This window comes from Brassica napus, chromosome C8, assembly GCF_020379485.1.
Source record: "Brassica napus cultivar Da-Ae chromosome C8, Da-Ae, whole genome shotgun sequence".
NCBI lineage: Eukaryota > Viridiplantae > Streptophyta > Magnoliopsida > Brassicales > Brassicaceae > Brassica > Brassica napus.
Window position 1 is genome coordinate 1207021 of NC_063451.1, and position 14533 is coordinate 1221553.

Here is a 14533-nt window from a genome sequence, read left to right on the forward strand (position 1 = left end):
CAATCATTTATTATCAAATCATTTCCATGGGAAACATTTAACCTTTTTACCAAGCTTGCATGGACCATTGGGTTTGATAGTCCAGTTAAATTTTTCACCTACACCTTCATCTCTCGTAGCATCAAATATATCAAACCGCTTGACCTGATTGTTCCATTGGAAGCTGCAGAAGAACAGTGTTGTTTTCCATACATTTGGCTGAAATGAAAAGTGGTAATCTTTGTTGGCAGCCACTATGTGAATCCCCAAATCATCATCTTTGGATTTGCAATGAACCGTAAGAAGTGGACCTCCAAGATTATTTATCACTGTGACGGTGGTGTCGGGCCAAAACGGTGCTAACTCATGACTCGGACCAAACAAAAGAACCATGATCAGAAAAACAACACAAAGTTTTGGTGAATTTCTCATTGATGCAGGATTTCTCAATAAGATTGTTATACTGGAGTTAAACTTGAAGTAGTTTGGGATGCCTCAACATATTTAGTCCATATATATATTGCTTTCGTAGTAATTATGCAAACGTCTTCTTAAGAGTAATAAATTAATTATTAATGAATTTTGACCCAAAAAACGCAAATTGAACAAGCCAATCAGTCAAAGAGTAATAAATTAATTATTACTAGGTCCGTCTTGTAACTTATGTTTGTGAAACTTGTCAGTTGTCGTCCAAAGGGACATACACAAAATAAAGTGTTGACTACATAATAACAAAATCTATACTACTAAAAGAGAATTATCCCAAAAATTTACTATACAAAAGTCATTGGACCTATTTATTAGAAACTTAACAAACTAATATATATATATATATATATATATATATAACTATGTGACTATTACTGTGAGGTTATTAATATTAAACTCATTGTTTTTTATCCTATTTTTGTGGATAATTCTACCTAACTTATACTTCTATTTAATTAAAATATGAATTATATTATTTTACTATTTACTAAGCCTATCTATCTAACCATATATATGTAATTTACGACATTATGGAATTCTCTTTTACTTTTTACTAAATTTATTTTCTAATAAAAAAATTTACCAAACAATCACAAAAGCTTGATAACACATGTTATAATATTTTGTGGCAATTAAGATTGTTAATAAAATTGATGAAACAGTATTGTATAAAAATATAAACCATTTTGTCTATGTCATGAAGATTAGCCAACATTGGTCAAAGCAATATCAATCTTTATAGCAGATTTTTTTTTATAGCAGAATTTTCACAAAATTTATACTATATTATTTGTATATCTATAAAATCATACACCATAACATTACATGATTCCTACGCTAAAGACTTTTTTCTTTGTATGTATATAGAATTATTTGTTTTTAAAAATTATCTATTATTAATTAAGAATATCAATATAATATGATAATATCTATCAGTTTTTGAAAAAACTATTCCTAAATTTATGAAAAAGTTTAAATCTCACTAATGACAATTTTGTCCATTGATCTTGGGGTTATAAGATAGATTTAAATGGATCAGATTTGCAAACAATAATGTAAGTTAAATGGTGAGAGGTTAGATTTGATTTTTACATCCGTGGATCGGGAGATAACTTTTTTATAAAATACTTTGGACTCCAATGTGTAATTTAAAGGATCAATTTTCTGAATGTATTCACATATAGTAGAACTCAACTTCTTTACATTATCAAAAAGCCTACTTTAATTTAACTTCTTTATATAACCCACTTTCAATAGTATTATGTATAAAATATAATGTTGTTCTATAAAACTAAACGAACTTCAAACATATATTTACAAATTTCCGAACGGGTATTAGGTAGGACTTGTACCTGAACCGAAGTCCAAGAAATTCAATAATTACTCTAGCCTAGACTCGGACATGAACCAAACATTTTTGAATCGGTTATGGTTTGAATTTTCGAGTCTGGATAGACTGTCCAAACCTATAAAAACTAACATATATTATATCTTTTTTAATTATGTTTTAAAGAATAAACATGTGTTTTCGAAGCGCGGATCAAAATATAGTATTTATTAATGGTTAATCAAGAATTTATAAATGTTTTTATAAGAAGGCCAACTCCTACAAAACACCAAAAAAATAAAATTAGTGTAATTTTATTTTGGGGAAATTTTACTTATACACTTTATTTGATACATTTATTCAACTTTACCACCAACCAAAAGGCATTTTCATAAATATCACATTCATTAATTTGTAAAAGACTAAATTACTCTAACCTAATCTTTTTCTCCGTCGTGTTTTTTCTTTCTCTGTCGTGACCCATCGCCCCTCTCCGTCGAAATCGGTCTCTTTCCGTCGAGATCTATCTCTCTCCGTCGAGATCCGTCGTCTCTCTCCGTTGAGATCCGTCGTCCTCCTTCGTTGAGATTTATCGTCAAAACCTCTGGCATCAGATCATCTTTGATCACTTCACAGGTTTGAGGAGATTGTAGAATCTGGGTTTTTACCATTCAAGTCTATTTCAGGTTTATGGATTACGATTTGTTGCAATATTGAGATTCAGAATATTCATCAATCTGAAGAGGGTAAATGTTTGATTTGAGATGAGTATGCAATGTGATTTTTTGTTTTGAAATTTTTTGAATTGGGTTTACGAGTTTATTAAAGACTCTGATTATTGAGACTTTAGCACTGTAATCATTTATAAGGATTTATTAGATAATTTATAAGAGTTTGTAAAATTCAATTGTTATTTAGAGTAGAAGCTTAGTCTAAGTACTAGTCAAGAGAGAGATGACATAGTGATAGTGGTTGCTAGAGAATTGTATTGTCAAGATTCTCTTGCTATAATAGTGAACCGGTAATTTCCATTCTCTTTTCAAAAAGCGAAGCTTTTGGATATTATCTTAATCTGCCTCTCTTTACTGGTGGTTCCAAAAAAGTCACATTTTTCTGTACATTTTCATGGCAGTTTATATCAATTGAGAAGAGACTACTGACTCATAAGGATTCGCATTGCAACGTAATGCCAAAAATTTGATCTTTTGTAATGAAACTTGATAGATTCTTTGTTACCAAGTGTACTTTAGATATGAACTCTGTTATTGTGCAGTCTTCAGAAGATTTGAAGAAGGAGATTGCTGCACTTGAGTTTGAGATTCTGCGTATAGAACAGTATCTTCTCTCTCTTTACATGGCATCTTTTGATGAACAAGTTACTTCATTCTCTCCACACACTGAAACAAGCTTAGTCTCACAATCAGACCTTACTGGGGTGTGCTCAGCTACCATTATCAAGCATCTCTTGTGTCTGAACGTTCCTCTTCATGTCCTTGGAGTTTCCAAGCCAGCTTAAAAGCCTTTTTTACAAATGTAAGTAGAACACATTGGTCTTCAGCATTTAGCATACTTGTTTAACTGATTTGATGTTTGCAGGAGAATACAAGATATGTTTATGGTCATCACACTACCCTTAAAGATCTTCTAGGCTCATCTCACATCGTAGATGACATGGAAAACCCGAGTAGGTTCTCTGAAGAAATCTTGAGATGCATATCTTCAATGTATGTCACATAAGTACCAGTTCTTGTCTTCAGGCTTCACCTTCATCCAAAACCAGATTTGATAGCTGGAACCCATGCCTTGGGGATAGCAAAGAAGCAAACGCTCCACGTGGTGTTGTCATAGAATCTCTGAAACTTCACCTGGATGAAAGTTGTTTCAATATTTACGAACTCTTATAAATAATTTATAAGTCTTTATAATTTTTATAGCTAATTTATAAATCTTTATAAAATAAGTTATAAACTCTTAGAAATTGGTTTATGAAACCGGATAAATGACTTATAAGCTTTTCTAAATCATTTAATTGTTTCTTTTAAATTTAAATTATCCAAGAGATCATATGTGCAGTTCCAAGCTATTTTTTTACTTGAAATCAAACTCGTTTACAGTTAGTTACACAATATATGTACAACAAAAAAGAGAGAGAGGGAGATTGGCAGAAACATTATGATTGTTTATAAATCATCTATAGTTGTTTATTAATCATGAGTGGATAGATAAAATCATAAGCTTTAAGATATTCTTATAACTAACTGATTAATATTTATAATTAATTTATAACCTCTTATATAAATATTTATAAATTCTTATCATTTTCACGTAAAAATATTTATAAAAAAATTTATAAATGATTTTGTAAGTTAGAAAATGTTTAATAAAACCTTATAAACTCTTTTTTCTTACTAAAAACCTATTGGAGTGAAAGTTATAATGATTCTCATTTTATAAACCCTTATGAATCATTTTATAAGGTTTTTATACATTAACTTAGAAACCTTAATAAGTTAGTTTATAAACCTTATTAAATTAGTCTATAAACCTGTATATATCAGTTTACAAACCTTATAAATAATTTTATAAACCTTTATAAATTAGTTTTAAGTGTTTCTTAATTAGTTTGACTTTTATAAACCAGTTTTAAAATTATTATAAATCAAAAGCCAATTTTTAAAAATTATAAATCAACTTATAAACCAATGTTAAGTTAGATGAACTTCCAACCTAAAACCAATTGGTGATAAATGGATTGATTTATCTATATTATATATTGCTTAGATCTCTTCCAAACTACATATGTGAGACACTTTGTGTCTTATGACCTTTAAATTAGTTGGAGGTGTATAGAAAAATGGGTGTGCAAGCTGGGAAATTTTAATATTTTATAAATTAACAAATAAATCCTAATAAATTAGTTTATAAATTTTTATAAGTCATTTTAAAAACTCTCATAATCAACTTATAGACCCTTATAAATCATTTTATGTTTTAATAAACATTTATAAACTCTTATCTTATAAATAACATTTATAAACTCTTATAAATAACATTTATAAACTCTTATAAATCAAAAGTAAATTTATAAACATTGATAAATCAACTTACAAAAATTTATAAAAACAAGTTATGAGAGTTTATATTCAATTTAAAAGTGGTATTATAAGATTTATATCGGTTTAGAAGCATTTAAAAAGACTTATAAAACAATTTATAATGGTTTGTATAATAATTTATAAGGGTTTATAAAGGTATATAAATAATTTATAAGGGTTTACAAAAACAATTTATAAAGTTCATACACCATTATAAAGGATTGTGAAACAATTTATAAGGGTAAGTAAAATTATTTGTAAGAGTCTATAAACCATTTATAAAGACTTATAAAACAAGTTATAAAATCTATAAACCATGTACAGTGAAACCTCTATAAATTAATAATGTTGGGACTACACCAAAACTATAATTTTTTTTTATTAATTTATAGAGATATTAATTTATCGACATATTAATTGAACCAAAACTCGATTTGAGACTATAAAATTATATTATTTTATACAGATTTTTAGTGTATATTAATTTATAGAATATTAATTTAAAGAGGTTATACTGTATAAATGTTTATTAAAAAGTTATGAAAGTTTATAAATAATCTATAAGGAGTATGTACACTATTAATAAGGGTTTATATAGGTGTAGAAACCAATTATAAGGTCTCTATATTATTTATAAGAATATATAACCATTTATAAAGGCTTGTAAAACAATTGATAAGAGTATGTAAAATAATTTATAAGAATTTATAAGGGTATGTAAATAATTAAGAAGGATTTATAAATCGTTTTTAAAAGTTTTTAAAAACAATATATAAATTTTATAAATCATTTATAAGGGTTTATAAACTATTTATAAAGAATCTAGACCATTCAATGTCAACCTAACCAAGCTTGATTTCTATTACAAGAAACAAAATGTAGTAAAAAAGAGTAGTTTCAATTATTTGTAAGAGTCTTTAATCCATTTATAAAACAATTAATAAAGTCTATAAAATATTTATAACCGTTTATTAAAACATTATGAAAGTTTATAAACAATTTATAAGGGGTATGTATACAATTTATAAGGTTTATTAGTTTATGAATCACTTGGAAAGTCTTTTAAATCATTTATAAGAGGCTATAACAATTTATAAACACTTATCAAAACAATTTGTAAAAGTTTGTAAAATAATTTTATAAGGATAAATAAATAATTAATAAGAGATTATAAATCATTTATAAAATTTTATTAAAAACAATTAATAAATTTTATAAACCTTTTATAAAGGTGTACAAATTATTTGTAAGAGTCTATAAACCATCTATAAAGGTTATAAAACAATTTATAGAGTATATAAACTATTTATAAATTTTTATTACAAAAAATTATAAAAGTTTATAAATAATTTATAAGGGGTATGTATATAATTTATAAGGTTTATAGAGGTATATACAGGTTTAGAAATCAATTATACGAGTCTATAACCATTTAGAAATGCTTATTAAACAAGTTATAAGAGTTAATAAAATAATTTTCTAGGGTTTATAACTGTATGTAAATAATTTATAAGAGTTTATAAAACATTTATAAAAAATAATTTATACGAATATGTTCTAAAAAACCGACTTCGTCAACTCTTTAAATGTTGTTCAATTTAGTCTTAGAATGTGTGTGAGTTTCTCTCTGCAACATTAATCATACAGTTATTTACTAAAAATTAAATTTGTTCCAAATATTTTTTTACACATTTATAAAATATAAATCTGGATTTCAGGATATTGTTAAAAGTACAATTCGACGATTTATAAATCCTTATAAATAAGTATTTAAACAAGAGTTCAATTAATTTTAGGATTTGCTTCCTTCTGTTATCCAAAAAAACAAATAAGACTTATTTGGACTTGTTATTTGAATAGTTCTGGTTAAGATTAAGATTTTCGGATAGTAAACACTACATTTTTACAGAACTATAATTCCTTATAAATCTGAATTTTAGGATATTGTTAAAAGTACAACTGGACGATTTATATAAGTCTTTATAAAGAAGTTTTCAAACAAAAGTGGATCGCATATGTCTATAAAAAACATATAAATGTGTGAACTTGAGAAGTCTTTGAGGAATGCTAGGCAGAATGAGTATAAGGAACTCAAAAATAATTTATAAACATTTAGAAAAGAACTAAATGCAACAAAAGAAGTAACAAAGAACTCTGCATTAGAAGCATGTGCTATTACTTCTTCAGCCTCACGCCTTCGTCTCTTTGTTTTCTCTAATTCTTGTTCATCCAATTCCTTGTAGCCACCACCACGACCTCTCCTATATGGAGAAAATAAATGAATAAGCACATGTCTTCCAAGAGAACAGTGAACAACAGCCTATCAGGCTGAAACATAACGTTTCTTAATGCAACACTAATTTGGCCAAAACATTTCAAGTGAGAAAGCACATTTTGATGCATTAGGAGCTTTCTCATACTGAACATATTACCTAAGAAAGCATTCGGTCAAATTTCAGAAGATAATATTGTTTCCCCTTTTCCAGTTATCTACGAGGCCATGTCTAAAGATGAATAAGCTGACACGAAGACTACTATTATCGAACAAAAATCTTATAAATGTATCCTAAATTCACCGCAAAAGCATCTATAATACCAATCCTCAGCTCGAATACTGTTAAAGAACAATACAAAGGAAGGTTGTCATTGACATTGAGTCATACCTCACACCACATTCATTCTGACCAGGTTTATTGGTGTTGCAGACATTACATTTTAAACGCTTAGCCCAGTTGACATTGCCACACCTGATAATTAAAATATTAGAGCAAAAGAAACGGATTGCTCCTGCTTTGAAAACCAAAGTATATGACCACTAAAGACCGGAACGGCGGAACCAAAGCATATATATACCCACAGCACAAGTACACAAAATGCATAATTACCCAATGAAAACAGTCTATTAGCTAAACTAGTAGAAAAGTAGTATAAACTTCTATATAACCTAAAATATACACAGATCGAGTTGCAGTTAGCCCTGAAACTACAAGATATTCACCAAATTAACAAACTTTTCCAAATTAACAAGGAATATCAATGGATAAACTGAAGCAAGAGACACATACTAAACTAAGAATTCATAAGCAACCCAAAGATAAAAGCATCTCACACTGAGACAACTACCAAACAAGCTTATATGTCTCATTTAGACTTACAAGTGGATAAAGGAGAGGTCTTTCAGCATTCTTCTGATTACTCTAAGCTGAAACCAAAAACGATATCCAAAAGCTTTAGTGATTGCTTTTGCGGAATTTTGGTATAGATTCTAAAACTAAGTTGAATCGAGAAAGTAAGAAGGAGATTGAAACAGTGGAGCTTCCATGGAATTCATAAACACAATCGAAAAAACTTGATGGTGGTTAGTCATCTTCATTCATAAGCACTATGTTCTTGATCGGTAAATTTATAAAGTCTTATGAGATTTGAAAACTTCATGAGAAAGACTTCGTCTTCCTTCTCAGAAATTGATGGATTTTGAAAAATCAAAGATAAAACTACAGAAAGAGACAAAAATCACCATATATTATCCTCTCACCTTTGTTACGCATTTGTGGTGAGAGATCGTCATGTTTTGTTCGTTTGAGCTTGTAGTCTTCGCCAAATCTCATCGGACGTCAGCGTCTTCAAATCTCGCCGGAGTCGTTGAATCTCGCCGGAGAAATCGTCATAATCGTAGAACTCCCCGGAGTCGTGAATCTCGTCGTTCAATTTGGGAACTGTTTGAATCGTGGAAGAAAGAAAATAGGTGTATGTTTGATTAGTTAGGGATACAATGGTACTTTACATATTAAAAATTTAATGGTAAAATTGGTTGAGGTATAAATGAAATGTGGTATCATGAAAGTGTTATATTTGGCAATTTCCCTTTTATTTTTTATGAAACAATAGAAATGAATCTTAGTTGCTAAAAAAATGAAACAATAGAAATGACTGCTGAAAAAAAAACAATAGAAATATCATCATTTCACTAAATTTGGTATTTTGTGAATTATGTTACACTAAATTTGATGTAATACTATTAATCACACTAAATACTAAAATAATATATTTTATTATTTTTCATTTAATTATACGTAAACTAATATTATTAATTATTCCTAACTTATAGTTATAAATAATTATATCCTAGTATTTTTCATTTTTATTTTGACATTACTAAACATTAAAATATCATTTTATATTTTCAGTTAGTAATACAATTAAATGAGTGTTATTTTGAAATTGTAACAGAATAAAAGAACTTTTCATAAATTTTAATTTCAACTAAATTTTACATGAATAAAAAATAAAATATAAATTAAGTAAAAGACAAAAATAATATTTTAAATAAACTGAGATAAATATAAGAGAAATTCCCTTAGATAATCATTTTTAGTTTATTTTCACAAAAATAGACCTCAAGGAAGAAAATTACCAAAATAAGTTTTATTAACTAATCTAGACTTAGAGTTTAGAGTTAAGGGGTGGAGTTTTGGAGATAGAGTTTCAAATTTTTAAAATAAAAAAATAAAATTAAAATTTTCAAAACAAAAAGGTGCTATTTGGTCATTTTATTTTTTGAGTGCTATTTTTGTGACAAAAACTTAAAAAAATATATTTGGGAGAATTGCCCTAAATATAATTATTCAACTATAAATAATTTAAGTATTGACTTATTAAACTAAAAATTTAATATATAACATAGTTTTGGTATGTAGTTTGGTGTAATGGTTGGATATGAAAAATAAAATTCAACACCAAAATTTAGTGTTGAATTATGATTAGAGTTGCCTTAAGAAATTTGAGTTCAAATCTTAGTGAACGTGATTTATTATAATTTAATAGAAAAAATTCCATAATGCAAATAAGACTATTAGTCATAAACTTGTATACAACAGTTTAGCGTGATGTACTTAGAATCTAACAGCTGAATTATCGGTTGAAAACATAATAATTTGTCATACTGACAGCCCATTTGCTAATATTTAATTTGTTTTTTCTTAACACAGCTTTAGTTTGATCATCTTTTCCTTATGCACAATTGAAAGTATCGACTAACAAACAGTATTCAGGAGTAACAAAGTATATATCTTACTCGGAAGCAGCGAGGCTTACCAAATGAGACACCAAATCTTCAAGACATGAAAACTGATTCAGTATACTCTTTTGAAAGTCTTGACTCTCATCTGAACTCATCTCACTTAAAGCTTCGTTGATCCTCTTCATTCCCTTCTGCAATAACTCCACTCCTCTGCATATTCCTTCTGGAAGCTTCCTTCTCTTGTTCGATTGTTTCTCTACTTCCATTGATCTCTGCTGCTTTCTTCCTTCTAGAAGCTTCTGCACTGTTGCTTTGACCTGCGTGCCTTCTTTCGAAAGCATCTCGAGTTCCTCTTGTGAAGCTGTGGTCGAGAGAAGCGCTTGTTCTTTCTCCAAGAACATCTTTAACTCTGACATGAACCGCTCTGTTTTTGCTTCTTTTCCAGAAGCTATATCGAAAGCTAGAGCAGCGTCTTCAGGTACGAATCTCCATAGCTCGGCACAGCCAGTACGTGCGCAGAAATAACCAAACGCAGTAACCGCGTGGTGCACCAAAGCCCAGTGGCGTTTCCTGAGAAGCAAATGGTAGAGTTCCCAGACTGCACGGCTCTTTGGACAGGTTTCGGTTTCAGACATCTCGTAATTGCTAAGTCCTGACAAGAAGAGAGCAAGGCTTGGCTTCAGTTTATGGAGATGATGCTGACTGTTATCAGTTTCTGTAATGAAAAGCCTTTGAAGCTCTGTTATGACATTATCCATCTCTTGGCAAGTGTATAGCTGCTCGCTTCTTGAGATGATTGATAGTGTTTCGCTGAGAATCTCAGTGTAACGGTCCCTTGTCATTTCATCTTTGGAGTTTCTGAGCTTTTGAATGAGAGCGACGCCAAACTTCAGAGTTTTGGAGTCAATCTCTGGTATGCTCATCTTCCTACAGAGAAAAAATGACAAGAGTCAATATCCACAATGACCACAACACAAAAGTTTTAAATGATATTCAGTTTAAGTTTCTAGGGAAATGTCAAGAGTAGATATCATAGTTACTTACAGTATCCCAATGCAAGCAGTTAGTGCGAAAACTGGACCTCCCTGCACAGAGTATCTGGAGGAACTTAATGGTTTCTGATTGAAATTCTCAATGAAGTGAAAGAACTCTGCGAAGATCTGTTTCTTCGCGTCGTTTTTCATTCTGTCTGGAAGGAAATTCAGCGGAAAGCCCTCTAACAGTAAGGCTAGATATGCATCTGGTGCCGATTCAGATCTGCTCTCAGTGGAAATGTTTTTGTAAACTTGAGCTGTTAAGGATTTGGGGCTGTGAGTGAGAAGAAAGCAGATGGACTTTGCAGTTCTTCTGAGAACGGAATCAGGACAAAGAGGCGCTTCTGATGTTGACATTGACAACATGAAGATACAAAGTTTATCGATCACATTGGCCACCGTATCGTCAGTGGCATGACGAGCCCAGAAGCACCAGAGTTCCATGACTATCTGCCAACACAGGAAGTGGGGATGCAAGAGATTCTGGAGTAAGAGTGTTTCAAGCTCTTCCCATGCAGGAGATGAAGACAGAATAATCATAAGGCTTTTAAGAGATAGAAGCAGAGCTGAAAACATCGATTCCCAGATTATTGTCTTCCCAGAACCATCTGCCATTGGTAGCTGAGAAGAAAGGACTGAAGTGTAAACCTTTTCGTCTGTTAATATGTCGAGAAACCATTGCAGCTTTCTGGTGATTGCAAGCTTTGCATCTTCTTCAAGCTCAGAAGAATACCTAATGACAGACTGAAACAGTACAACTCGGGCCAGGAGCAAACCTCTGGCACTTGCTGCGGATTCAACAGATAAAGACAGGATATCCACCAATGATGGTTCTGTCTGCGAATCATGGCCCTGTTTGTTACAAACTTGGGTTGAGAAACATTGTTCATTTATGAACAACGAATCAAGAAGTGAGAGCCTGAGTTCTTGTGTTATTTCGCCTGCGTTCAACAGTGCACTTAGAAGATCTACAGTTGTTTTCTCAAGAAGATCCGTCATTACTTCACTTGCGTGTTTGCCATGGGTTTGTTGGCTCAGCGAAACTTTGAACGCAGAGATCATCAAGATGCAGAGTGATATTTCCTTGAACACCATAGACGCCTGGCTTGGAAAAAGCGCCGCAACTTTAACAGCATTGATGAGATAAAATTTCACAGGAAGAAAGACTCTTCTGGCTTCTGTTGCAGATATGTTTTCCTTCGCTGAGCAAGACCAAGCCTCAGCGGCAAATCTCAGAGACTCCTTGATCAGTGATATCAGCTTTAGAATGATTTCTCCTACATCTACCTTAGATGCCAATGTCTGCTTGTCTATCTGAAGCAAAGTAATCACACCCTTCCATGATGTATTAAGAATTGTCACAAGATTACCACCATCTCTTGCAGCAAGCATACCCAATTCGCTCATAGATTTAATTCCCATCGTAATTATGCTAACCAAATTACATACACTGTTGCCTTCCTCCATCCTTGCTATTCCTACATTTCCATTAATCTTCATTTCGTTCACACACTGATTCACTGTTGGAGAGAACTCTTTGCACAGACGAACGATAGAGTCAATCACCCCTTGCACAGCCTTAAGAATCTCCGAGGAAAAGGATTCAACTTTCTGTTTCAAAAATAAGGTGAAAGCTATTAATGCTATTAACAGATGACAACAATGCTAAACACTAATCTCAACCTCCAGTAGAAAATGTAACTTCAGTCAAAACATATGCTAATTAATTCATTGTTCAGATGATTTCCGGAAGATACCTTGGCATTCAATATCACCTCCTTTGTCAAATTCAGCTGCTCTGAAACAAACTTAACAGCTGAGGCCTCATCACTCACGAAACATGTTTTTCCAATAGCAGTAAAGCTTGAGGCAGAAAAGCGAAGATAATCCAAAAGAAGCTGCATTAAGAATGATAGAATAGCTCAGTCGACCAGTAATCTCTGACAGACTTGTACTTACAGAAGCGTCTAACATTACCAACCTGAAAGAAAATGTTAGAATGCTCTTCCTCTTGAGACTCCTCCATGGACATAACAGACATGTATAAATGTTTCCCACACCATGGGCTTACCTACGAGAAGTGGAGTAAGAAAAGATAATACAACAACTAATGAGGCTCAGCACTAAGCAGCAAAAGGGAAAATATTGTACCTTAATACCAAAAGCTAGAAAATATTGAGAGCAATCAGAACGATCCAAAGCCAGGTACTTTGAAGCAACATGCAGAATCGCCTTGTTCAACAAACACTGTGACACGTCAAGACATGTGACGTCTTCCCAGAGTGCCTATACTGCTGTCAAGGACGACATGAAACATGCCAGAACATACCATTTAAACCATATCTAATTGTCTTAGCCCAAGTGAACCATAGTAGTAACACTTAAAACATATCAAACATGAAGCAGATAATAACTTCAGTGCAAAAGTGTTCAATATCATTATCCTGGAATCTCTATTCGCACGATATTTTCCCTAAAACCAACAATCAAACACATAGAGATCAGAGCGTACAACTGAACATATTTCAACAAAGTGTGGATACTGTTAGGCTCTGGAGGAAAGAGGGCACATCAGAATCCCCTTGTGTATCTAACTGAGCGAGCTGCGTGAGTAGTTGAACCCGGTTCTCAATCAGCTGTTGTTGTACAAATTGAAAGCTCGTTAGACCTTATGTGCTAAAAAAATTGCAACTGCTTTCAGTAAATCCATTCTTAATAGCTACAACTCCTAATGTACTTTCTTCTTCGTAGACCTCAAGAGGATACAAACATATATGTACACGGATCAAAAACGAAATTGATTCAGCTGATAACAGATTTTAAGCTGCGGAAAACTCAATCCACACAATAAATCAAGCAATCGGAAGGATACGGATTGTAGAATTTACATAGCGCAGGACGAAGATGGTACGGAACAGTCGCGAGATTTAACTGGAAGTTTTTTTACAGATTCCTGGAAAATTAATCGAAGCTGGAGGAGACAAAGAAGAAGCTTACGTCGGAAGATTTGATCTCTTCTAGTATCATCATCGCATTGTTCTTCTCCATCTCTCGTCCTCTCCCTTCCTCACTCTCTTTCTATCTCTAAAATGTTTGTTGATAATCCCTCAAATTAAACATATGGATATCCCTAATATATGTATGCTGGATGATATTCTTATAATGCTCGTTTATGAAATATGATTTTAACATTTCGCAACCGTACAATATTTATCCATTATAAAATGATGAATACAAATGTTGGTCTCTTAAATATATCATCGTTGTTAAAGAGCTAACGTATTACATCTCATTTTAATTATTTTTAGATTTCGTATGCAAAAAAAAAAAGAAATTAAGTTTTGAGGCCACAGAGATCACCAAAACCAAATAGACGACATTGATTATATAATGATGAAAGGGGATTAGTTTTTCTGCTCTCGATTGTTTACTATTGACTCTTCATAAGTGATTTCATTTTCTACCTCTATAGAATTATGATTTCGTTATCGTCTTTGTTTCATTGATTTGAGTTAAGTTTCTTTTAAAAACTTATTTTATGAATTCAGTGAATTACATAAGTATCAATTAAAAAAATAGACATCTGTAA

General features: G+C 31.3%; 1 protein-coding gene and 1 long non-coding RNA gene across 6 annotated transcripts; one reads left to right on the forward strand and one right to left on the reverse strand.

The window, feature by feature from the left end:
- The first annotated feature begins 426 nt into the window (after positions 1 to 426).
- LOC106424303 lies at positions 427 to 3469 on the forward strand. 2 transcript variants are annotated; one of them, XR_007327653.1, is made up of 4 exons: positions 427 to 2431; positions 2928 to 2978; positions 3069 to 3328; positions 3392 to 3469. It is a non-coding gene; the product is annotated as an uncharacterized LOC106424303 (long non-coding RNA). The 2 variants fall into 2 exon arrangements; XR_002657617.2 differs by having other exon boundaries at positions 427 to 3328.
- Positions 3470 to 9808: 6339 nt separating this feature from the next.
- Positions 9809 to 14093, reverse strand: LOC111198117. 4 transcript variants are annotated; one of them, XM_048766029.1, is made up of 7 exons: positions 13942 to 14093; positions 13488 to 13580; positions 13096 to 13230; positions 12926 to 13015; positions 12702 to 12842; positions 10955 to 12555; positions 9809 to 10837 (listed from the first exon to the last, which is right to left on the reverse strand). In XM_048766029.1, the coding sequence occupies exons 1-7, from the start codon at positions 13990 to 13992 to the stop codon at positions 9961 to 9963; spliced, it is 2988 nt and encodes a 995-aa protein (XP_048621986.1). In that variant the 5' UTR covers positions 13993 to 14093; the 3' UTR covers positions 9809 to 9960. The 4 variants fall into 4 exon arrangements, with proteins under 4 accessions (XP_048621986.1, XP_048621989.1, XP_048621987.1 ...); XM_048766032.1 differs by having other exon boundaries at positions 12926 to 13010; positions 13833 to 14075; XM_048766030.1 differs by having other exon boundaries at positions 13833 to 14075.
- Positions 14094 to 14533: the final 440 nt, after the last annotated feature.